This window comes from Marmota marmota, unplaced genomic scaffold (assembly GCF_001458135.2).
Source record: "Marmota marmota marmota unplaced genomic scaffold, marMar, whole genome shotgun sequence".
In the NCBI taxonomy this organism is placed as follows: Eukaryota; Metazoa; Chordata; class Mammalia; order Rodentia; family Sciuridae; genus Marmota; species Marmota marmota.
Window position 1 is genome coordinate 16,438,221 of NW_025999869.1, and position 25,299 is coordinate 16,463,519.

Consider the following 25,299-nt stretch of genomic DNA (forward strand, 5'->3'; position numbering starts at 1 on the left):
AATCAATCAATAAATATATGAAAAAAATGTTTATTATCGCTAGCAATTAGAGAAATGCAAATCAAAGATTTCATCTCACTCCAGTTAGAATGTCAGCTACTATGAAGACAAACAACAATAAGTGTTGGCGAGGATGTGGGGGAACATGTACACTCATACACTGCTGGTGGGACTGCAAATTGGTGCAGCCAATATGGAAAGCAGTATGGAGATTGCTTGGAAAACTGGGAATGCAACCACCATTTGACCCAGCTATCCCACTCCTTGGTCCATACCCAAATTCAATTTCTTAACCCAGTCTGGCCTTACCAGGAGAATTGGAAGTTGAATTTTTAAGATTTCAACACTTTATGAGTTTCTTCAAATGGAAACTCTTTCACATTTAGAATATTAAGAAAAAAAAAGTAACTAAGACTTCTTGAACTAACGAGAGCATGTATACACCCAGGTTCCATTTCTCCTTTTTGACTTGTGGCTCCTCCCTTTGGAAGAGTGATTTCTAAAACCAAGTGACTCATCTCGACTTCCTCCAATCTTTGTTTCCTTTGCTTATAAATCAGAACGTTTCCCTAATACTTTATGATGTCAAAGAACTTACCCATAATTAGTTTCCTTTGATTCCCAGATGAACTCTGTGGTGAAAGGATCATCCAGTCCAATTTTATGAATGCAGAGATTCAAAGTTCAGATGGGACCTCACAGAGATTTCTAAAGTATTTACATCTCCTAATAGCCACCCTTATCTTCTTTCTGGTTTGTATCATTTTCTCCATTTAGTAAGTCAAATATTCACTCATTCATTCATTCATTCAAGACTTTGTCATTATTGGAAGCTTAGCATTGGGCCAGCTGCATTGGGGGTATGCAACATAGTCTCTTGTGCTCTGTTAATGAAAATACTGCTCATTGCTTAACCAATAGGCTTTACTTCATCTAATAGGACTCTAGTAGTTTTTAGGAAACCAGCATATTCCATTCCTTGATCTGAGGAATCCTAGATTCCTACCCCAGGCTTAGAGGGTGGCCCTGATTGGTCTGAACCAGGCAAAGCCACCTCACAGGATAGATTTGAGGATAGGCTATGGATAAAGTCATCTGAGAAAAAGGTTTCTTAGATAAAGATTAAAAAAAATCAAGGACTAATCATATCAAAGCCTCTCTGCCTAACCTTTCCTCTTTCCAAATATGAACTTGATGACCAGAAATAGACCAGCCCTCCTGTGACCATGCAAGGATACACCAACAGGGAGGAGCAGAAGGAGAAGAATCCGAGTCCTTGATATGTTCTAATTCCTGGGCTCCTTGTTATGAGAGAAAAAACCAAACCCCTTATATAGTCAGGCTTCTATGAACTGTATTTTCTGTTGTTTCTGGGTAAATATACTCCAAAATGACTTAATTGACTGTTTTGGTAACAGATTCATAAAAGTCTTCCAATTTGGGATTGTATTAAGGTTGTTAGTCACTGCCTGTCAATCCCTGCCACTTTCGAGAGACCATACCCCATTCCCAATCCCCACTGTTAAGGTTTCAAATGGACTGGTCAGACCCTGCACAGTGGGGTTTTCCCCTGATGAGTATGGCTGATCTGAGGATAGCCAAGCACAGAATGACCTGGAACCCCAACCTGAGGACTTCCATAGAGAATGAGAAGCAAAAGGACTCAAGTTCTCTTGGAGAAATATGGAATTTCGAGTCAATAGACTAGGTCAATGAGCTCAGACAGCTATCAGAACTGTGGTCACTGGGAGGATTTGGGGCTGGAATATATGACATAGACCATGAGAAAGTTGACATGCCAATCAGGGAAGCGTTTCAGAGAGACCCAAAGAGGTACCCCAGAGAGGTACAGAGCAAATGATGCCTTGAGTTTCCTAATGAAGGGCCAGCTCCAGATCATGTGTACCTGGGTCATGAATCACCTCCTCCAAAGGGCAATACAAATAAACCTCTGTCCCTGTCCTTAAATAAACTCTTATTAATACAGTAAGCACTATTAACTATATTTTGAATTATGAAAAACATAATGTCTTCCAATCCCTTTCCCTGTATATTTAGTACAGATGATCCTTTACATGTTTTTTTGGGGGTGGGGGTGGGATTACATATGAATAAGACTATAACTGTGCTTAGCACATAGCCACAGTTCACTGAATATGATTTCCCTTCCCATTTCCCTAACAGCTGAGTTGGGATAGACAACCTTGGAAGAAAGTATAGAAGCAGAGGTTTGATCCCATGTATCAGGCTTTGGATGCATGCTTAAATTAATGATCCTATAGCAGCTTTTATTTTTCAAGACTCATAAAAATCCATGCTGCTGAAGGAATCAGCTTCTCCAAGTGAACAGGTATACTTCCTTTTCCTTGTACCAATCCCCACAAGGAAGGAGGTTACAATGATCAGTTATGCCTAGGTATGCTCACCCTACTTATATGACAGGGTGGATCTGTATACAGAACCAGGAGGGGATGTTGAGTAGTCCATGACAAGAAAGTTGCAATATGATGGGCCATTTGGTCCTCTGGGCATCTCTAACACTACCTGGATAACAACCACTAGAGTAATAACTAACATGTGTTGGGTGTTCATTATTGGCTGGGTAATCTGCTAAATGCTCTTTATGGACCGTCTCATTTAGTGTTCATCCAAGATACTGGTATTACTATCCCCATGGAGGGGAAAGTGGAGCACAAGAAGTTTGAGTGAGTTGCTCACACCATGTAGCTTGTTCTTGTAGCTGGAACCCAGGCTGTCTGATCTCCCACCCCACAGGAAATCATAGGAAATAAAGAAACCTATGTAGAAGTCATAGAGTGAAAAGTAGCTTGCTGCGTAGACCCGTGTAAAGATTGAGATATGAGGTGGTGTCCCCTAATAGCTCATGTGTAGGATGACGCAAGAAAGTTTAGAGGGAAATGATTGGGTTATAAGAGATTTAACCAAGTCTATATCAGTTTATTAATCCACTGATGTAGATTAACTGGGTAATAACTGCAGGCAGGTATGGTGTGGCTGGAGGAGGTAGGTCATGGCGGTACTCCTTTGGGGCTTGTATTTTGTCCCTGGTGAGCTGAGCTCTCTCTCTCCTTCCTGGTTGCCACATCCTGAGCTATTTTCCTTCTTGATGCCCTTTACCATGATTTTCTGCCTCATCTTGGGCTAAGAGCAATGGACTAAGTCATCTAAGGACTGGAACCAGGAGCACCAAATGAACTTTCCTCTCCTGTTATCCTTGTCAGGTCTTTTGGTCTAAGTGATGAATCAGCTGACTAAAACAGCATCTTGGTTGATAATAAGCAGAAGAGGCAACTCTCCTCCCACCACAGAAATAACATATAATACGGTCCCTTTTCCAGGAATAAGTAATGTCTTTTCCTCAGGAGAATATACAGTCACACCCTGCCCAAGCTGGAGGAGATATAGAGATTTTACCAACTTGTTAGTTCTGGACACCATTTTAATAAAAATAGTCCCAACTGTTGGAATGTATCAGTCCTATGTTTACTCTCTCAGGCTCAATAATCCCCCACAAAAGGTGGGCTGCTTTTGTCCTGAGGACAGTGCCTGTATTCCTTCCTGAGGTTTACCAGGCTCTTGGTGATCTGCTTGCTGTTCCAGCCCCCATCTCTCTGCATTTGCCCTTCTTCCTTGCCTTTGAGGGTTTGCAAACTTTTTCTGTTAGAACCAGAGAGTAATTATTTTTGGTTTTGTGGCACATATGATATCTGTTAAAATTACTCAACTCTGCCATCATTGCTGGAAAGCCTTCACAGACATTGTGTTAAAAATGGACATGGCTCTGTTGCAATAAAACTTTATTTAAAAAAATGGGTGTTGGGCTGAATTTGGTTCATGGGATACAGTTTGCCTACCATTGCTTAGCTGATGAAGAAATGAATGAATAAAAATGAATGCATGGGATTTCATGTAATGCTATTTATCAGAAAGGGAGTACTAGCTGCTACCAGGCTCTCTCCATGATAAAGACCTGCATTCTATTTTCATGCCATTATGTAACAGCCTTTTTTTTTTTAATCCTTTCTGGTCTCCAGATGCTTTATCTAGAAAATGGGGATTGAAAATTCTTCTGCTTAAAAATATCAAGTCCTTAAAAAATAGTGTCTATGGTTTATTGGTTTTTATTCGCAGAGCCTAATGACTTTCTCACATGCCTGGAGCATAATACTTTAAAAAGCCCTTGCTGAAAGATTGAAAAGTTGAGGTAAATCAGGCATTTGGTGAAGCGGGTGATTGGGCCAGATAATAGGGCTACCTCTTAAGATTAGAAGAACTTTAAAATCTTCCACCCAAGTTACCACCATGCAAAAGTCTTTCTAGGTTTAAAATTCCAAATGACTGAAAACCTGACACAAATTGGCTTAAGCCCAGAAGAGAATGCTGGTCACGGATGAGCCCTGTTTCAGAAGCCCACACCGTGTCATGGGCTTGGGTGAACCTTTCTCTGTTTCTCCACTGGCCTTCTTCTTGATTGGTTTCTTCATCAGGCAGGGTTCACTCATTGGTATTGGTGGTACAGTGGCTAACACCAGCTTCAGGTCACATTCTCACACCTCAAAGATCAGTTAGAAATAAAGAGGGTCCCTATCTTTCAAAGACCCAGTACACATCTCCAGCTATGTAATCTTGAGTTTCTTTGGGTCACCTTCCAATCATTATGGTCATGAATGAAATCAACTCTGTGTTGATTTGATTCTCCAGAGGCCTGTCTCCACATGCAGAGAAGGTGGCAAAGACACAAAATACCCAGGAATGCAATGGACTGTCCCTTTAGTAACACATTTAATATAAACCAAGCATCCAATTTTGGTTATTTGTAAATTCCTGAAAGTCTGTCCATAGATCCCTCTGGATACCAAATTATTATTAGCATTTCTATATCTAAAATAAAGGCATATGTGCAATAAACACTTATTAAATAAACTTACTTGATAACAGCTTCAGATTTACAGAAAGATCACAGATAGTTCAAGAGATTTCTCATATGACTCCAAAGATGCTTCCCCAACAAACCCCACTGAACCACCCTTCCTGTTGCTCAGAACATTTTTCTCCTTCCACCTTGAATCTGTGATGCCTTCTAATTTGATCTTTGACTAGTAGATTATCATGAAACGTATACTGAACAACATCTGAGGCTAGGTCGTAGGAAGGAAATCTTTGCTGATTATTCCTGAGCCTGTTGGAATGCTGATTTTTGAGAAAGCCAGATACTATGTAAAAAAATCCATACTGTCATACTGTAAGGAAGCTTAGGATGCCAAGTAAAAAGACCATGTGGATAGTGAAAGGTGCTAGTTCAGCCCCTAGCTCTCGTAGTTATTCGCAGTTCACTAGACCTGCGAGGAACAGTCAAACAGCCCAGTTAGTCTTGAGATGACTCCAACTCCAACCATGGAACTTGAATGAGAACTGCCCAGCTGAGCACAGTCAACCCAGGGAGGTGAAAAGTAAATTGTTTAGACATTCAGTTTTGGGGTGGTTTGTGATTCAGTGACAGAGAACTGAAAGAGATGTTCTCTAGATCTGCCCTGCAGCTGTCTTTCTGGAATTTTCCATCCTTTGAATCGATATCCTATTTTCTAGATCCTGTGATTTTGTTTCCTGGTTAATTCTAGGGTTTTGCTACAGATTTATCTCCCAAAGCTCCCTAAGAAATGGGCACAAGAGGTAAATTTTGTATTAATCTATGTCCAAAAAAGGTCTTTATTATATTTTTACGTTTGAGTAATAAGTTGTAGGAAATAAGATTCCAATTTTCAATAAAATTGAAAATCGTTTTCCCTTCAGAATTTTGAAAACACTTCTCCTGCATTCTTCTCTAGCTTTGTTCTTTAGAAGATCAACACCATCTGTTTCCAGATCCTTTCAATGCAATATGTTTTTATGTTCTCTCTGAACTTTTATAATGTCTATACTCATGTCTAATGTTCTCACATTGCATGGTAGTGCAGTAATCATTTTTTTGGACATCTTTTCATTCATGGATTAGCATTTAGTTGTCCTCCCAATCTGAAGACTCAGATCTCTTATATAATGCGAGTTTGGGAATCTTTTTTTTTCTTTTTAAATATTGCTTTAATAATTCCTTTCCTTCTGTTTTCCGTTTTTGAAAATGTACTAGAACAACCTTAGTCATATGGCATTTTAGGTTATTATACTTTCTAGCAAAGTTCCTTCACTTTATATTTCAAATATTATCTCTATCTTAAAACTTTTCATGAAATATTAGCATAGAGACATATTCTTAATTTCCAACAGGGCTTTCTCAATGTCTGATTTTTTTTTTCCTTTTTATACTTTCTCTGTTCTTCATTGATGTAAAATATTTTTTTGGGGGGGATACCACCTTCTAAAAATATTTTTAAAATTTCCCCCCTGCTCTCCTCATTGTCTTTGTTTCTTATTCAAGTTGTACAAGAACTTGGCTGAGCTTCATGTGTCTATTCACATCTAGGACTGACACACTGAAAGCTAGTACACGTTCTGTATCCATGGCAGAGGTCAGGCACTGATGGCTGTATTGAGGGGGCATTGGGTGTCATTGTTGGGGAACACCTGAATATCAACATCTGTAAATGTTTTATAGGCCAATTCAGTTTATCCAGAGATTAACTCTTCCAGTTTCCTGGGGATAGGGTGGGAAAGGATCCCACAGTCCACACGCTATCAGTGGTAAGAATTGATGTTTATATTTTCTCTATGTAGGCAATATTGAATGTTTGCAGCTCATTTAGCTTGACATAATTAAATGAGGCTTTTAAAAAATCTAGAACATTGGTGCATCTTTAAATTTCCTCTCTAGTGCTAGATAGGATAGGCTTGGTCTTATGGAAGCACTACCCTAGGGCCACAGGTCAAAAGGGAATGTGATTAGAGATTAAAAGTGTGGACTTTGAGATCAGGAAGTCTGAGTTTGAGTCCTATTTCTACAACTTTTTAGCTGTGGGTAATGAGTAATGTTTTTAAAAACTCTTAAGCCTCATTTCCTTTGCCTGTTAAACAGGAAAAATGATATTTATTTTCTAAGGTTGGGAATATTAAATAATATACTGTATGACTGAACTGAATACCTAGCATATAATTAAGTCCTCAATAAGCACTAGCGATGAAAAAAATCCTGATTTATAGAACGTCTGGTTGCTAAGCATTGAATTGATTCTTCATCTACCTTGTTCTTAGAGATATGATTGTACTGCTTCATCTATAAAATCCAAAGAAGTCACAAAATCATCTGTGTCAACCCCTGTAGTCTGGTTCATGGGTTGTCTTTTGTGCTTTGCCCTATTAAGTGGCTTCTTTAACAAGTGGTGGTGTGGGCCTAGATCTCTGTCTGTTGTACAACAGTATGCTCCTCTATTGAACCTCTTTTCTTTCTTTCTTTTTCTTTTTCTTTTCTTTTCTTTCTTTCTTTTTTTTTTTTTTTTTGTACCAGGGATTGAACTCAGGGGCACTTGACCACTAAGCAACATCCCCAGCCCTATTTTGTATTTTATTTAGAGACAGGGTCTCACTGAGTTGCTCAGGGCCTCGATTTTGCTGAGGCTGGCTTTGATCTCCTGATCCTCCTGCCTCAGCCTCCTGAGCTGCTGGGATTACAGGTGTGTGCCATACCTGGCTCTCTTTTCTTTCTTTTATTTAAATTTATTTTTAATTATTATATTTGTTCTTTTTAGATAAACATGATAGTAGAAGGTATTTTGGCATATTAATATACATGGATTATAACTTATTCTAATTAGGATCCCATTCTTGTGGTTGAACATGATGTGGAGTTCTACTGGTCGTATATTCACATATGGACATAGGAAAGTTATGTCAGATTTATTCTATTGTCTTTCTTATTCCCATGCCTGCTCCCTTCCCTTCATTTCCCTTTGTGTAATCCAGTGAACTTCTGTTCTTCTCTCCCTTTACCTTGTTGTGTGTTAGTATCCACATATCAGAGAACATTCAACCTTTGTTTGGTCTTTTGGGACTGGCTTATTTCACTTATCATGATAATCTCCAGTTCTATCTATTTACCAGCAAATTCCATAATTTCATTCTTCTTTATGACTAATATTCCATTGTATAGATGTACCACATTTTCTTTATCTATTCTTCTGTTGAAGGGCACCTAGGTTGGGAACCTCTTCTCTTTTCCAGTAAATTGTAATGGTGTTTTTGATGATTGGTTGCAGCCCTGCTTTTCCTTCTGCATTATCAGGGCAAGGTGACCAGGGTAGAGGGTGAAGGAGAACCCAGAATAGAAGTGGGGCCAAATCCATCTAACTTATCCTTGGCTACACTGGGGAACCCACAGGAAAACAATTGCTAATGGGAATAGTAAATTACACTTTGTCACAAAAACTACAGGAGTCGGGGTGACCATGGCCATTCACAAATTACACATGCACATAGCAGGTGAGCAAACACATGGAGGTTCATGCACACATAGGAGATTCCCTGACAAGCGTGGACAGAGGCACATGTACACCCCTACCATCACTCCAGACAATTGTGCACACACACTTATCACCAGGACAAAAGTGCTCAGCACATTTTATCGCAGATCCCAAATTGAGGGAGGCTATTCAGGATGGGGGAAAGGGAAGATAATGAGACAAAGAGAGAACTGAAACTGAAATGTCCCACCCTGTCAGCAGTAAGCGTGGTATAAGAAATGGGTCTTGAACAGACAGACAGACAGACAGACTCCTGTCAAAATGTCCCAAGGGCCTCTCCTTCTCTGGCTGGTGATGCAGTTCGGGTGGATTTATCTGGGTAAGTGTTCTGGAACCTTCCCCTATAAGGGCTCGTGTTACCCAGGTGTTCACCATGAGATTGATTTGGGAGCTTTCGGGTTAGGGTAACTTGTGCTTATGTTGAAAATGACAATTTAAGAGAAGACAGAGGTGAATGGGGATAAGAACTGTCACCTGCAGGAGCTATGTATCACAGTCAGAGTCAGAGCAATTTGTTCTGATAAGAACCCTTGCTATAATTCTTATTATTCTCTTTATTATGGGAGTGTTGTTTGCTTTTTGTTTTGTTTTGATTTGCTGGGGACAGGGCTTCAAGGTGAGGTTTCTTTCCTGCACATTGTTTCCAGGTTTTGAATGATGTAATGCACCACTTAGCTTTGGCCAGTGACACACCCTTTGCACCCTGGGGTTTTCTGCAGACACTTGCCTGAGCTAAGGTTGCTTCCCAGTCACTAACATTGACACTGAATTGCTCTGCCTCTTCCATGTCTGAAGTGAGGGACCCAAGTGAGACCTCTGACTATCTATGATTCCAGGATTAGACAATATCAAATGGCCCTGCTGTTTTGAAAGTCTGTGTTTATTCGAGTATGAATTTTAAATACGTCCTGTACAGTGTTCTCTCGCTGTGTTCCCTCTCTCCCTCAAGACCACATTGTGCTATTCTTTCTGTCTCTTTCTTTCCTCTCTAAGCAACTCCAAGCAACCTCTGGTCTCCACTAGTCAGCCTTTTCCTGTCCACCCTGTAGCCTGAGTTCTGGTCTAGGTGCTTCTGCTGAGTTCTCCTCCAACTGCAGGAGTTCCTGCATCAGAGAACTTGTCACCCAAAGTAACTGCTCTCTTCACGGCCTCTGGTGCAGACGCTTTGTAGGCTCAGAGAGGGCAGGACAGGTTGATTTATTTCTTGTATCCCAGGACCTGGTTCCATGGTTGATGCATAATAGACTGTCAAAGAATAGTCTAATGAAGTCTCTGTCACTTTGACATGTCATATTGGGTTTGGTGTGTGAGCACTCCCTTTTTTAATGTAAGAAAATGATCGTCTGACTATCACTATTTTTTACTTGTCTTTATATTGCCCTGGTAGCTTGAAGTTTGGAGAGTTTTGTTATGTTGAAATTTGCTGGAGTGATGTCCACATGTCCTGCTTCAGATAGGTCAAGAATGGGCTTCTCCCATCTTGCTTGAAGGAAACAGCACCTGGTAAATCGTATTTTTTTAAAAACATGCCTTTTCTAAAATGGTCAACTTAGAGGAAAGTGACTCCACAGAATTACCAAGGATCAAAACTGGATGTGCACCTAAGGGGTACCTAATGAAACCCTGCACTCTGTAAATGGTGAAACCAAGCCCTGGATTGGGAGAGGGACATCAACTGAAGAAGAAACCTAGCTGGCCCCAGAACCTTGGTTATACCCACCCTAGTAATTCCACAGAGGGGAAACTGATTCGATTCCAGTATTTCCTTATCAGGATACTTTTACAGCTGAAGGAAAAATTCTTGTCCCGTTTCCAAATCCCAAGGTGCTTGGTTACTTCTACTTGTACTTAATTATTTTCACATGACATTTGATACTTCATGTCATGTGAACCTTAGACATCTTCCTAAGGTGAGTACCTCCTCTTTGTCTTTTTTTTTTTTTAGTTGTAATTGGACACAGTACCTTTATTTTACTTATTTATTCTTATGTGGAGCTGAGGCTCGAACCCAGTGCCTCGCACGTGCTAGGTGAGTGCTCTACCACTGAGCCCCAGCCCCAGCCCCTCCTCTTTGTCTTATGATGATGATCACTGTGGCTTTTCTGCAAGAAGGCAAAAGCCGTAAGTGGCAGATGAGGTTACAGCGTGACGCTGAAGGGTGTTTTCTACCACACCTCACAGAATGCTTCCTTTTTTCAAATATTGATTTTTAATCAGATGAGTAATATAGAAACTCCCTTACTGGAAAACTAAAAATATTGTAGAGCCAAAATCCCTTCTGATCAGTACGCCCGGTTCCAGTCCTTTCCCTGTCACTGTGGAGGTAATTGATGTCATGAGTTTGGTCTGTCCCACCACAGACTTCTCTATATCTCAGCCCATAAGAAATGCAAACTGTTCCATTTATTTATTGAAAATGTTTTATATTTTATGTCTTCTTTTGAAATTGGCCCTTTGCATACATTAAAATAGCTTGAAATTTTCATGCAATTCATATAGGACTTTCTAACACTATTAATCTACTTAGACTTCCTGCAATCTAAGAATGCTGCCATTCAGCCATTCCACACACAGACACTGTCCATCGCATTCACAGACTGCAAAAAAAACAAAAAACAAAAAACAAAACTGATTTGCCAATAAGCATCCTTATGCACACATGTTTCTCGAGGGTGCATAACAAATATGAAACTGTCCAGCATAGCTAGGACTTGTGTGTATTGAATATTAATAGAAACTACCAGTGTGCCCCACAGTATAGCTCTGCCAGTTCACACCCTCATTTTATTCCAGTTTGCTGTAGAAGGCTGAGTCCTTCCCTTCATTCCCCCAGTAGTGTCTGGGAGCCCTGTTTACTCATACGCTGGCCAAGAGTTGATTTTATATGTTCTAAATTTTTGCCAGTATAATGGGTAAAATTAATTGGTTGCTCTAATTTTCTCCCATCTTTGCCAGTTTTTCTATTGGGTCTTTTGCTATTATGTAATAGGATGCCTCCTTTAATATCATAATGTTTAGAAAAATAAAAGAATCGCCAGTAGAATATATATATATATTTAGTACTGAGGATTGAACCCAGGGGTGCTTAACCACTGAGCCACATTCCTTTCCCTTTTTTATATTTTGTTTAGAGACAGGGTCTCCCTGAGTTGCTAAGTACCTCACTAAGTTGCTGAGGTTGGCTTTGAATTTGTGATCCTCCTGCCTCAGCCTCCCAAGCTGCTGGGATTACAGGTGTGCACCAGGGTGCCCAGCGTATTTTTAAATTCATTTACCAAATAGTCATAGGAACAAATTCATAATTCAGTGGTTATTCAGTTCAGGTGTGTGTGTTCTATATTGCTAACACTGTGGGGAGTGAGGACAATGTACTTCTTAGTTTTTTCCTGCTTTTATCGGGATAAATGGACTTCCCAGTACATCTACATAATCTGCAAAGCCTTTCCACTGTGGAAAAGTGAAGAGACTGAATCAAGGAAGATTAAAAGCTGGTCCAAACTTGGAATGCGCTTCCATTGTTAAGAGCCAACTGTGGAAAGTTCAGGAAGCACATAGTTTTACTTACCACCTGGGGGAACTCTTGGGCTTCAGGATCACCATCTCCTAAGGAGGAAGACCTGGATGTTCCTGAGACAGGAGGAACATGACTCTACTTACCATGTTACACAACTCAGCCAATCAGCTCCTTGAGTTAGTGAATAGAGAGTCCCATGGGAGGGTACCTTGGAGAAAATAATTAGAAGAAATCCAGATACTGGAAAAGGTACAGGATGTTATTTTAAGGTTTTGAGAGATATATCCTCTTGAGCTATCACTTCAATAGCATCTAGCAAGAGTGTGGGTTTTAGAAAAATTGATCATGGTCAATTGAACCAATGGGTTTGACATGTGCAGTAGTGAAAATGTTTCATGGATTCCCAGAGATGGAGGTAATCATAGAAGAACTTGCCTGGTGGTTCTCAAACACTGGCTGAACAGCCAACTGCAGCAGAACAACCCGCAGAACCTGATTAATGTACCCATCCAAGGCCTTGGCCTTGGCTGACTCTGATTTCAGCAATTAATTTATGTATTTTTAACAAGGTCCCCAGGTCATGCCCATGAGAACCAAGGTTAGGAAATACTGATGTTCCATTTTAGAAACAGTGTACCATTCCATCTCACATAGCTTCCATGGTAAATGCAAACCTCCAGAATTTTTATATGTCACAGCTGCCATTTTATTTTCTTTTCACATTTTATTGGTGCATTTATTGTACATAATGATGGGATTTGTTGTTACATATTCCTACATGCACACAATATAACAATATAATTTGGCCAATATCCTTCCCAGCAGACAGCTGCCCTTTTAGATAATTCTGTGGCCCTTTCTAGCTCTAATATTTAAGAAGCACTAAGTGAGATAAGCTTGGCACAAGAAGCCAAATACTGTATGATCTCACTTACAGGTGAAATCTAGCAACAGAATAGAAGGGAAGATGGGGAAAGGAGAGATATTGATTAAAAGGTCTAAAATTTAGTTAGACTGGGACAATAAGTTTTAGTGATCTATTGCACTGCATGGTTTTCCCAGTTAAAAATAATAATGTATATTTCAAACTTGCTGAAGAACTTAATGTTCTCACCACAAAAAAAAGATACATTGGTGAAGTGATGAACATGTTCATTAGCTTGACTGAAACTTTCTACTGTATATACATAGATCAAAACATCATATATACTCCCTAAATGAACACTCTTATTATTTATCTATTAAAAATGAATGAGTAAACATCTATGAATTCCTCTTAACTTCATATTCTGTAACATTAAAGAAATAGTCTAGAGAAGCAATTTCCATTTCCAATACTGAGAGGCGAGAAGGATAATGGAATATAGTTTAACAGCTCATTTTCCGGTCATGGTGCACTCTGGGTTGGGAGACCCATTTGAGGCATTTGAATCAGTAGTACATGATATTGGCTTATTGAGGTTTTGGATTAGTTTGCATAAGATAGTGGAATTGGATTACAGGGTCTGAGCTTTGATTTGAGAATTTATTGGTTTATTGAATGGTAGTCAAGATCAGAGTGTTTAAATCAGTAGAAAGCTCTCACTGCCAAGATTAGTTTATAGACTCAGGTGGTCGACCATCTCTACTGAGGGTGAAAGTGTGTGGAGTTAGGAGCTCCCGGGTGCTGAAGGGCACAATCAAATTTTATGCTAAAGAAACCTGCTGGGCACACTAGTGCAGGCCTATAATTACAGCTGCTTTCAAGGTTGAGACAGGAAGATGGCAAGTTCAAGGCCAACCTTAGTGATTTAGCAAGACCCTCTCTCGAAATAAAAAATAAAAATAAAAATGGCTGGCAGTGGTAGAGTACCCTGTGTTGAATCCCCAGAACTGCAAAAACAAAACAAAACAATAAACAAAAACACAGACTATAATTCTTTGCATCTTCCTGGAAGCATCTATTTGCAGGAAAGCTGTGTTGCATGTCTGAGAGATTTGAGTCATGTGCGGCTTAATGTTTTCATTTTTCCCTTGCAGTACCAACTGCATCAGAGGATACCGTGACATCGTTTTTGGGTCAGTCAGTGACTTTGCCCTGTTTATATTTGTCCTGGTCTCAGGACAGAAACAGCATGTGCTGGGGCAAAGGCCACTGTCCCAATTCCAAATGCAGCCAGGCGCTTCTCCACACGGACGGATCTAGAGTGCTCTCTAGTGCGTCTGAAAAATATAGGCTTCTGGGGAACATCCAGAGAGGTCATGTTTCCTTGACCATCTCCAACACCAATGAAGAGGACAGCGGGGTGTACTGCTGCCGCATAGAGGTGCCAGGCTGGTTCAATGACGTGAAGAAGCACATTCGCTTGGTGCTGAGTAGAGGTGAGCACATGCAGATGGGCTTGTTTCTGGGGAAGGGGAAATTCAGTGACTAATGGGTGTATGGTGAGATTGGTATAACTGTGACCAATATGTCCACAAGAACAACTTAGAGGAGGAAAAATTACTTTGGGTTCATGGTTTCAGAGGTTCAGTCCATGCTCAGCTAACTCGTTGTTCTGGGCCTGAGGTTAGCAGAACATCGTGGCAGAAAGGCCTGGTGGAGGGAAGCAGTCAGGACATGGCACCAGGAAAGGGTAGAGGGGAGAGTGCTCAGCTCAGCAGGGACAAAACACCAACCCTAAAGGAACACCCTCAGTGACCTAGTTCCTCCATCCATACCCTACCTGACCACCATTACCATCCAGTTAATCCAAATCAATGGAGAAATCCACAGATTAAGTCGCAACTCTCATAATCTAATAATTTCACCTCTGAACATTCTTGCATTCTACACATGAGCTTTTGGGGACATCTCATATCTAAGACATAACCATGGGTAATAGATTCACTGGTGGTAGTGAAGAGGCTGTATTTGTCTAGATGATAATTGGAAAGATTAGACTTGATGTGCTAAGCCATGATATGAAGCAGGAAAGGAAACTCAAACCAAGTTTGACAAGACAGCCTCAGAAATGAATGAGGTTGAAGGTGGGGAGACAGAAGAGAAAGAATTAATTGCAGGGTCAAACTGAAGAGGGCAGCTGCTGCTTATTTAGGGGGTTGTCTGCTAACAGAAATTTGGGCACAGTGTTTTCAGATCTCCCAATTTTTATATGGACTGTATTGATTTTTGCATATTTTTTTCCATAATTTTTCCAAATAATAATTAAATACATACCATGTGAACTAAATAAAATGTGTTCACGAGTAAGCTTTAGCCTATTAGCAAATGGTTTGTGACTTTGGAAAGAGGGAAAAGGGCTGGGGATCTGTAGACAGAGTAGTTTTTAGGCATATATTTTTTCTGTTGCCATCAGTGGCTTCTGATAAAATTTGGAAAGCAGGGGACTCCTAAAGATCTGAGCTGTGTAGAACAGGCTGTTTAGAGCCTCTGGTTAAATTATGCTATCAATAACCCACTTCAGTGCTTGCCCACCATGTAGATTCTCAAAGTGAGGTGTGTATTATGCCTGCATCCACATCAACTGGAAGATTCTTGGGCTCTATTCCTAACAGATCTGTGCCTTGGAAGGCAGGATCTGGATATCTATCTTATTTTTCCCCCACATTTTTAACTGGTACATTATAGCTATACACAATGATGGGATTTGTTGTTACGTATTCCTACATGCACACAATATAACAATGCAGTTTGGCCAGTACCACTCCCCAGCATTTTCCCCTTCTTTCCCCTTTTCCCACTCACTGGTCCTTTTCGTCTACTGATCTTCCTTTTATTTTAATGAGACCACCCTGCACACACTCCCCCCCCCCTTTTTCCTCTCTAGCCTCCACATTTGAGAGAAAATATATGACTCTCGACCTTCTTTGACTCATTTGACTTAACATAATGGTCTCAAGTTCCATTCATTTTCTTGCAAATAACATAATTTCTTTCATCTTTATGGCTGAATAAAATTCTACTGTGTATATATGCTACGTTTTCTTTATCCAGACATCCGTTGATAGATACTTAGGCTGGTTCCACAGTTTGGCCATTGTGAATTGTGCTGCTATAAACATGAGTATGCATGGATCACCACAGTATGATGGCTATAATTCTTTAGGATAGATACAGAGGAGTGGTATGGCTGAATCATATGGTGGTTCCATGCCTGGTCTTTTAAGGAACCTTCACACTGTGGATATCTATATTCTTGAATCTCTCCATTGACTATGAAACACTCTAAAATTTGAGAACAACTAAAAAGAATGCTTTAAATTAGAAAACTTTCATACATATCGATATATTTTTCTTTTATGAGATTGAGGGTATTCTAATTTTGCAGAAGAAAATGAATTTTGTTGAAGTTAAATGACTCTGACCCAAGTCTTCTCTTGTCTTGTCTGGTATAACTAGCTATTATTTTATAAAATAGTAATTGACTTTCATACTCTCCAGGGTCACTTCCAAGTTCATTTGGAACAAATAGTGTCTTTTTGCTTCATTAAAGTCTAGGGAAATTTGACATATTCTAGAGAAGATGAGATGCATAGAATAAACTATAGATAATGAACTCAAATTTAGATGCTTATGGAATGCATAATGTTGGCATGAACCAATCTTTGATATCTGAAGTAAACTACATTCTCATCAAAAGTTGCACACTTTGGGTGCATTTTGGATGCATTAGTTCATTCATGCATTCATGAAATGCTTTTGGAGTACCTATGATGTGCCAGGCACTGTGAGGGGTATCAGATTCACAAAGAAGAACAAGACAAATGCTGGGATTTCCTCCTGATGCTTACAGTCTAGTAGAAGTAGATCTTGAACAATAATAATCAAACAAACAATAATAACCAAGTAATTAAATTTATAGCATTTCTGAAATGCCACAAATGCTGTGGAGGTGAAGTAGGAGAGCACAATAGAGAGAGTCCTAGAGTAGATATTGCAGAATCTGGATGTCATCTCCACAGAAGGGACTTTTAGTTGAGCTCTCCTTTTTTTGGGGGGGGGGTTGCCAGGGATTGAACTCAGGGGCACTTGACCACCGATCCACATCCCTTGCCCTATTTTGTATTTTAGTTGGAGACAGGGTCTCACTGAGTTGCTTAGGACATTGCTAAGTTGCTGAGGCTGGCTTTAAACTCACAATCCTCCTGCCTCAGCCTCCCCTGAGCCCTCCTTTGAAGGAGGAGTCGGCCTAGTGCATAGATAGTGACAAGGAGAGAACAGCACACACAAAAGTTCCTATGGCTCGAAGATCAGTGATGTGTTCAAAGAACTGAAGAAAGTCCCATTGGCTAGAAAAAGTGAGAAGAGGAGGCTGGAGCCATGCGATTGGAGCCTGGGCAGACTAAAGCATGGGGTTGGGTTTTTGGTCCTGAAGGACCCTACCTACGTTCTAAGCAGGGACAGGCATGATTAGATCTGTCACTTAGAAAGATGACTGTAGCCAGTATGTGAAGAATAGATTGGAAGGGAAAGGAATGAAGAAACCCAACATTAGTGAGCATTCCAGTGGCCCAGGCCCGTAGACCTGGTGAGGGCGATAGAAGTGGAGAGAAATGGACAGGCCCCCGATACATTTGTGTCATTTCCTTTCCTCCATCTCTGCTTGGTGCCAGACACGTCTTGTATTGGTTACAGCCCCAACAACCACCAGGAAAATGACCACCTTGCCCCCAACCACCACCCCTCACATGACGACAACCACAGTGGTGCTTCCAACAACAGCCGTGACGACCCCTGACCTCACAACAAGAACACCGCTTCAGACAAAGGCCACCTCGGGCTTCACAACGTCCACCACATGCCCCCTGACAACAATGACCTCCCTCCCTGAGGTGGCCACGAGTCTTCTGACCACCGGGCCTTCTACGGAAGGGCCTGTCCTCACCACAGGTAGATGGCAGAACTGGGCCCCTGTTCCCTTCCGCTGGTGAGAGGTGCCCTGATTTCCTTAGAATAAGGTTCTCACTGGGGCAGCCCAAGAACCTTCTCTTGGGTCTTTGTGGGGGTGTGCATGCACGTGTTTGTATTCGTGTTCAAGGCCTGTCATCACGGATACCACGTGCCAGTGTCTTAAACAGGAGAACACATTTACTCACAGCTCTGTGATCTCGGAGTCCAAGGCTCAGGTGTCAGCAGGGTTGGTTTCCCCTCAGTCCTCTTTGGTTTGTAGATGCTTGTCTTTTCCCTGAGTCCTCACATGGTCTTTCCTCTGTCTGTCCTTCTGTGAGACCAGTCGTATTGGATTAGGTTCCATCCATATGATCTCCTTTGGCCTTAATTACCACTTAAAGGGCTTAACTCAAAATGCAGTCATATTCTGCAGTACTGAGGGTTGTCATGTCAACATGAATATGAATGGGGGGGCGAGATGCAGCCATCAAGCATAGAGCACTTGTGTGTGTGGATATTATTTCACTAAACTGTTCCTTTATTGTTTCATTTTTCCCCCTTTTCTGTTTCTTTTCCTTTGTGTTTTTTGACAAGTCAGCTTCCTGGGTTCTCCCTTTGACCTCCCAGGAGTCTTGCTTCCTAAAGAACCAGGAAAGGTTATTTGGGGTCAGACTCCAGCGCTCTCCTTTTGGGGTGAAGTCTCTGCCTGGTCTTTAGAGATTGGTTGAGGAAATGTTTTTAAAATAGGTCAACTAGTTCTATCCTGGTTTCTCTATATTTCCCCTGAATTTTTCTTGACTCTGCTCCTTTGTACCTCTCAAAGTGACTAGCTCCATTGCTTGGTGGGGTTTGTTTAAGCTTCCTCCACATTTCAACCCTGATTCTGAGGTAAGTGAACCGGAAGACAACCACGAGGCAGCATTTAGCAGGCTCAGTCAGGCTCAGATAATTCCAGTGGCTTTCCAATATTGAATTGGCTGATTCTATGATTCTCTGAGTCGTCATCGAAATCCATAAACTCTAAATTATTAATCCATTTTGCATTTTTTTTTCAAATTCCTTTAAGCTTTAAAATAATCATCTTAAAACATCTTAGTTTCTTTTCCTTGAGTCTCAAAATTACCTTCCATCTTTCAGGAAAGCTGGACATATAGAGAAACCACAAAGCTGACTGTTTAAAAAAAAAAAAAAAGGGGAGGGCTTGTATGTCTTGGCCCCTCCTAACCCCCCTCCCAGGCCCCTCCCTTGCCCCACCAGGGCCCTCCCAGACCCCTCCCACCTCTCCCCAATTCCCTCTCCAGGCACTTCCCTGGCCCCTCCCCATCTCTGAATACTACCACCTACCGCAAGTACCGTTCACACTGTTATTTTTTAACTGCCTTTTATCAAACTTTTTTCTCTCCCAGAATCAGCAACTTTTCGTGGTTCCAGCGCGTCTTGGAGAAGCATCAAGGCAACCTCTGCAGACACTGCCTCGTCTATGGCTAAAGGTGAGCGGACCCTCACTGTATCTTTCCTCACCTCTTGGATTAGGGAGAAACACTGAGTAAAGGTGATGCGGAGGCGGGGCATGGTGGCCTAGGCCTGCAATCCCAGCAACTCTGAAGGTTGAGGCAGGAGGATCGCAAGTTCGAGGCCAGTCTCAGCAACTTTGTGAGGTCCTAAGCAACTTAGTGAGACCCTGTTGCAGAACAAAAAATAAAAAGGCCTGGGAATGTGGATCAGTGGTTAATCCCTGGTACTAAAAAAAACAAAAACAAAACAAAACAAAAAAAACTGTGTTGAAACAGAAGACTACAGATAACCTTGAGGCCTTGAGGCATTTGTGCCCTGAAGTCCACCTGGGACAAGCTGGCTTGAGAGCAGCCTTTGTGGTTCGCTAAAGGTAGCAGGTGGCCTCTCTAGTATGAGGTACTCTTCTTTCTCATCCTAATTCCAAGGACTTTAGTTTTCTTTGTTGAAACTCAGTGGGATGTTTGTTTAGTCTTCTCCCTTTCTTCTTCCAAAGGGTCTGAAACTCGGGTTCTTAGGACTACATCCCAGGGGACACGGAGAGAGAGTGACTCAGGGGAAACTGGCGATTCAGTGACTCCTCTTCAACCAGGTGAGGGAGCAGTGTGCTTGTGATTGGTTTGTCTTTGGCTATGGGAACAATCTGCCACATGACTGCATGTCTTAGGATTCTGCTGATTCTGATCCATTGGGGCCTATTCCACATCCTCCTGTGAACTGGGATCAAAGTGAAACCTGTTACAAGCCTGGGGGTGGGGTGGCTTCTGCCCTCCCCTGCTCATTTCCAAAGCCCCTCTGTTGAACTCCACCATCTTCTTTAGCAACTTCAGACTTGAAGCCAGGAATAGTGGTAGGAAAATCATAGCTCATTTGTCAAACCATTACTTATTTATTTTAAATCACACAAACATTATACTAATGCACATAAAGACAGAAATGAAATTCTCCTTGATTCATTGTCCTCAATCCCAGCCTCTTCACCCCCCAAGATAATCACTATTAATTGAAGATGGTCATTCCAGATCTTTTTTTTCATTCCCTTATCTGTGATGTGTGTGTGTGTTTTAAGCCATCATATCATATACAATAAGGTACTGCATGTTATATGATGCATATGATATTTGAGTAAATATCATTATTTACTTAATGATGTATATTGGACCACTTATTTTTTCAGTTCATGTAGAGACCAGTATCATTATGTTGAATTGCACTAAAATAGGTCATACCATGGGTACTCATAATATCTATTGCCTACTGAATGGTATTTCAGTTGCTCCAAAGTTTTTCTATTATAAATGATGCTGCTGTGAACATCCTTGAATATGCATGCTTCCTTCAGCAATTATGCAAGCATTTCTCTAGGTAGGTTTGGTGACGAAGCAGTAAAAATGCTAGATTGAAAAAAAAAATGTGCCCTTTTCAATTTAACAGCTATTACAAAATTGTCCTTGAGAAAGCCTGTGCTGATTTATTTTCCCACCCTCAGAATATCTGCTTTCCCATATCCTCCCTATGCTTGATATGACCATTTTATTTTTTTCAATCTTCTCAGAACATGTCATCTTGTTCTTTTCCTGTTTTGATTAACAGGGAGTTTGAGCATCTTTTTATATGTATGTCAATCAGAAAACAGCCATCCCTTAACTCAAATGAGGCAATGTAACAACACTCATAGGGCTCAGAAGGGGTAGACAGGAGTGCGTGGAAGTAGGGGGAAGTTTTGCAATGAGACTATAAATTAAGATGCAATGCGAGTGTGATCTGATGTTGAGAAGCTTTGGCTTGCATCAACTCATACAGTGTGAAGATCTGGAATGGAAGTTGATAGCTAGAGGGAAACTGGGAGACAAGATCCAAACCCTCTTTGTTCAGGGGTTGGAGTGAAGTTGAGGAACTACTTTTTGCAAAGGAGAAGGAAGCAACTAGAAAGGTAGTGGAGGGTCAGGATAGTGTCCCCAAACTACTATTCTCTATTCCATTTTAAACATTAGACTATTTTACACAGAATTATGAGGGAATAACATAGAATCTCTTTTCTTATTTTCTATACTATCTCTAATAACATTAATTTCACTCCTCCTGGGCCAAATCCTATTACGGAGAGAGCCCTTGCTGCAATATCCATAGGTTGAAGCTTAAGAGGATCTTGCCATAAGGCCAGTCAGACTCATCACACTGAATGTCGATGGAAGAAACTGGAATTTGCTGAGCACATGCATGGGCTGGGTCCAGGTTGAAATGTAGGGGCTGCTTCATTTAATAGCTCTTAGCAGATGGTCAGAAAGCTGTTTTATCTAAATTTCCCAATATTAATAGTTTTCAGGTACTAGAACCAGGAAGTCTAGCTCTGATTGCCTTTTTTTTGGGGGGGGGGGAAGAGTATTAGGGATTGAACTCAGGGGCACTCAACCACTGAGCCACATCCCCAGCAATATTTTGTGTTTTATTTAGAGACGGGGTCTCACTGAGTTGCTTAGCATCTGGCTTTTGCTGAGGCTGGCTTTGAACTCGAGATCCTCCTGCCTCAGCCTCCCAGACCTCTGGGATTACATGCGTGCGCCACCACGCCCAGCTGATTACATGTTCTTAAATATGACTTGACTTACCTGGGCTTCCAGTCTGAAATAAAAGGTCATGTTTTTTTTCATTTATTACCCTATTCTTCCCATTTTTTTATTACAATGAAACACAGTATAACTGCAATTACCACCTATTGAGGACTTCACTGTATATTAGGTGATGATTGAAAAGTTTTTATGTCCATGTTCTTACTTAAACCTCACAGTGATCATCCAGCAGGTACAGCTATGATCCTCATTTTACAGGTAAAGAAATGGAGAAGATAAGAGAATTTATTAAAGAAGCCAATACTTTCTGAGGCCCTTTTTCCCCACTGTACATTTTATTTGTATTATCTCTTATTTTTCATGAATTCCATGAGGTAGGTAGAGTTATCCCCTCTGTTTTAGAGTCCACGAAGATGAATAACTTGTCCAGTTGATGGCAAGCCTCTATTTAACCCATGTCTTTCCGACTCTAAGGCTACTCTGACAATCCTATGCTGCTTCCTTCTGATCTCCCCTTTGGAGCCTCTTATAGAATAAGGGTTCTTCTTTGTTTTAGCAAAAATTCTTTAACCCAATTTAGAGGGACTGCACGTCTCTGGGTCCTCATCCTGGCTAATTGTCTCTAATTCCCTCCCCATTTCTTCACAATTTTTTTTTGGATAGTAAGGCTTCTATGGTTGAGGGCTAGTTTAAATCCTTAGCATTCCTCAGAGTAGCAATTCTTCCCTCCACTATATGGATACTTAGAAATGGAGCTCAGAGATGTGGAGCCACTTGCCGCAGATCACATAGCCAGACAGAGAGAGAGAGAGAGAGAGAGAGAGAGAGAGAGAGTCACACCCCAGATTCAGGGATTTTAAACTATGTCCATTTTTAAAAATAACTTTATTTTATTTTTTTAATGTTGTGCTGAGGACCTATCCCAGTGTCTCACACATGCTAGGCAAGCACTTTACCACTGAGCCACAACCCCAGCCCACTATGTCCAATTTTAAACTATGTCCTTAAATGAGAATTGTCTGTGGATAAACTTTGGGTGGAGATGGGGAGCATAAATCCCCTGAAATTATATGTAGACTTTTATGTGTTTGTGTGTACACTGTTTTCTGTGGAAAAGCTCAGAACTTTCATGGGATTCTCCAAAATTTCTGCAGTTTCCTGAATGGTTAGAAACCATAATTCAGTTACAAACACAAACACCCACAAATGAAAACTCTGATGAAGATCTTACGAAGATTGTTTTCTCCCTCTTAGAAGTCTAGCAGGAGCATGCAAACTCTTAACCCTCTAAGAGGATTCATTTCATTTATTTCTGGGAAGCAGAAGTACGTGCAGTGGTCCCAAATTGTTCCCTAAAGCCTCGATCACCATTATTTATGGACTCCAAAGCCAGAGGAAATAGAGTGGACTGGGATTAAGTCCCCTGCTGATTGTATCTCAGGCTCACTTTAATGGCTTCAATATCTCCAGTCCTTTCTTTCAAGTCCTCCTCCTGGTCTCTGGATGGCCTTGGCTGGGGTTTAAGAGGACCCGAATGCTCATGAGTACATTGCCCTTTTGTGGTGATTTTTGTTTGTTCCCCTTCTTGCTCTGTCCTTTCTGAAATCTCAGTTTCCTCAAACTGTACAATGAGGATAATAATAAAGGACTTTTAAGAGACGGTTAGGTGAGGAAATGCATGCGTGTATAACCAATAGCTGGTAAATGACTGTCATCATGAAGGATTCCTGTGTCCTTTCTTTACATTTCTGCTGCTAGTCCCCCTCACACACCTTCCTTGTTAGGTTAATCCAGAAGGATAATAAGAGGACATTAGTATCCGATGTCCACTGACTTGCTATTCCTGATACATTCATAGACACTTTGTCGTTTTTATTATTTTTTAAATTACTAATTACACTGGGGAAATAGCCCCTGAGTGACAAAATTATGAACTTGAGGAAGTTATAAAATCTTTAAAAATCTTATAGTAGTAATTCTCTATGAAAAGAGTAAATGTGAGATTCTGAACGTTTTCCACTGACTCCTTTTTAGGATGCTCTGCGGAACTGGCCATTACTGGTTTTATTGCTGCGGGTAGACGTCTTTACTCTCCCTTCATTGTTTTGTCTTTCTTAATCTGTGCTCAGTTTTGTTCAATCTATAGAGGTTCCACTTTGTAATTTAGACTTGAAAAATCAAGTTCTATCTGAAAAGGAGCCGTGATCTAGCTTGCCATTCAAGGGCTTCCAGATTCATGTTTTTCATGTTATAAGGCCACTCTGTGTCCACATCTTCTAGTTTAATGGCCTCCCCTCCAGTTATAAAGTCTTTGGTCTGCATCAAGAGAAACTCTACCCAGGACTGACATCCTCACCTCCACTCTCTAACTGCATAGAAATGGAGCTCAGAGATGCAGTGACTTACCCAAGATCACACAGCTAGACAGAAGCAAAGCTGGGACTCATAGCCAGGATTCAGGGATACTGATCATGAGTCTATGAACTCCTAGAGTGAGAGGTGGGTGTAGGGGGAAGTGTTGTGTGGAATACTGGGGAAACTGAGGCACCAAGAAGACCAGTGATTTGAGAGAGGCCTTTCAATGAGTTGGGAAGAGATCTGCCACCAGAGCCAGCTCTCCTGATCTTGTGCATGGACAGCCTTTGTCCCAGGACTGGCAGGCGTTATCTCTCAACAGAGCTCCCTTGAGACAAGGAAATTTTATATTCACTCCTAAAGTATTAGGATTCACTTTTTTCTCAGCTCCTCAATGGATCATTATACCAATCACCAACATGAAGTCAAAATGGTAGACTAATTAAAATTTAATGCACCTGAAAAATGCAAGTCAAATCTACAACAAGATTCCATCTTGCTCTAGTCATAGCGGCAAGGAACAAGAATACAAACAACAATAAGTGCTGGCGAGGTTGTGGGGAGAAAGGAACACTTGTACATTGTTGGTGGGATGTACACTAGTACAGTCACTCTGGAAAGCAGTTTGGGGATTCCTTAAAAAACTAGGGATGGAACCCCCATATGACCCAGCTATCTCACTCCTGGGTACTTTCCCCAAAGATATAAAAGAGGCAAACTACAGTGACATAGCCATATCAATGTTTTTTTAAAAATATTTTTTAAGTTATCAATGGACCTTTTTTTGTTGTTGTTTATATATATGCAGTGCTGAGAATCAAACCCAGTGCCTCACACATGCTAGGCAAGCGCTCTACCACTGAGCCACTACCCCTGTCCCCACATCAATGTTTACAGCACCACAATTCACAATAACTAAATTATGGAATCAGTCCAGATGCCCATCGAAAGATGAATGGATTAAGAAATTGTGATACACACACACACACACACACAGACACCATGGAG

At 40.9% G+C, this 25,299-nt stretch overlaps 1 protein-coding gene across 6 annotated transcripts in view; it reads left to right on the forward strand.

Annotated features, from left to right (window-relative positions):
• Nucleotides 1-8,642: 8,642 nt before the first annotated feature.
• Nucleotides 8,643-25,299, forward strand: part of Timd4 (T cell immunoglobulin and mucin domain containing 4) — a 38,833-nt gene continuing 22,176 nt past the window's right edge. For 3 of the 6 annotated variants that reach the window (XM_048782773.1, XM_015492679.2, XM_048782782.1), the window contains exons 1-5: nt 8,643-8,787; nt 14,002-14,343; nt 17,600-17,854; nt 19,261-19,344; nt 19,863-19,958. In XM_048782773.1, coding sequence (XP_048638730.1) covers nt 8,730-8,787; nt 14,002-14,343; nt 17,600-17,854; nt 19,261-19,344; nt 19,863-19,958 — 835 coding nt within the window. In that variant the 5' untranslated portion in view covers nt 8,643-8,729. The remainder of the gene's footprint in view (nt 8,788-14,001; nt 14,344-17,599; nt 17,855-19,260; nt 19,345-19,862; nt 19,959-25,299) is intronic. The other 3 variants (XM_015492680.2, XM_015492681.2, XM_048782794.1) reach the window with 3 other exon arrangements.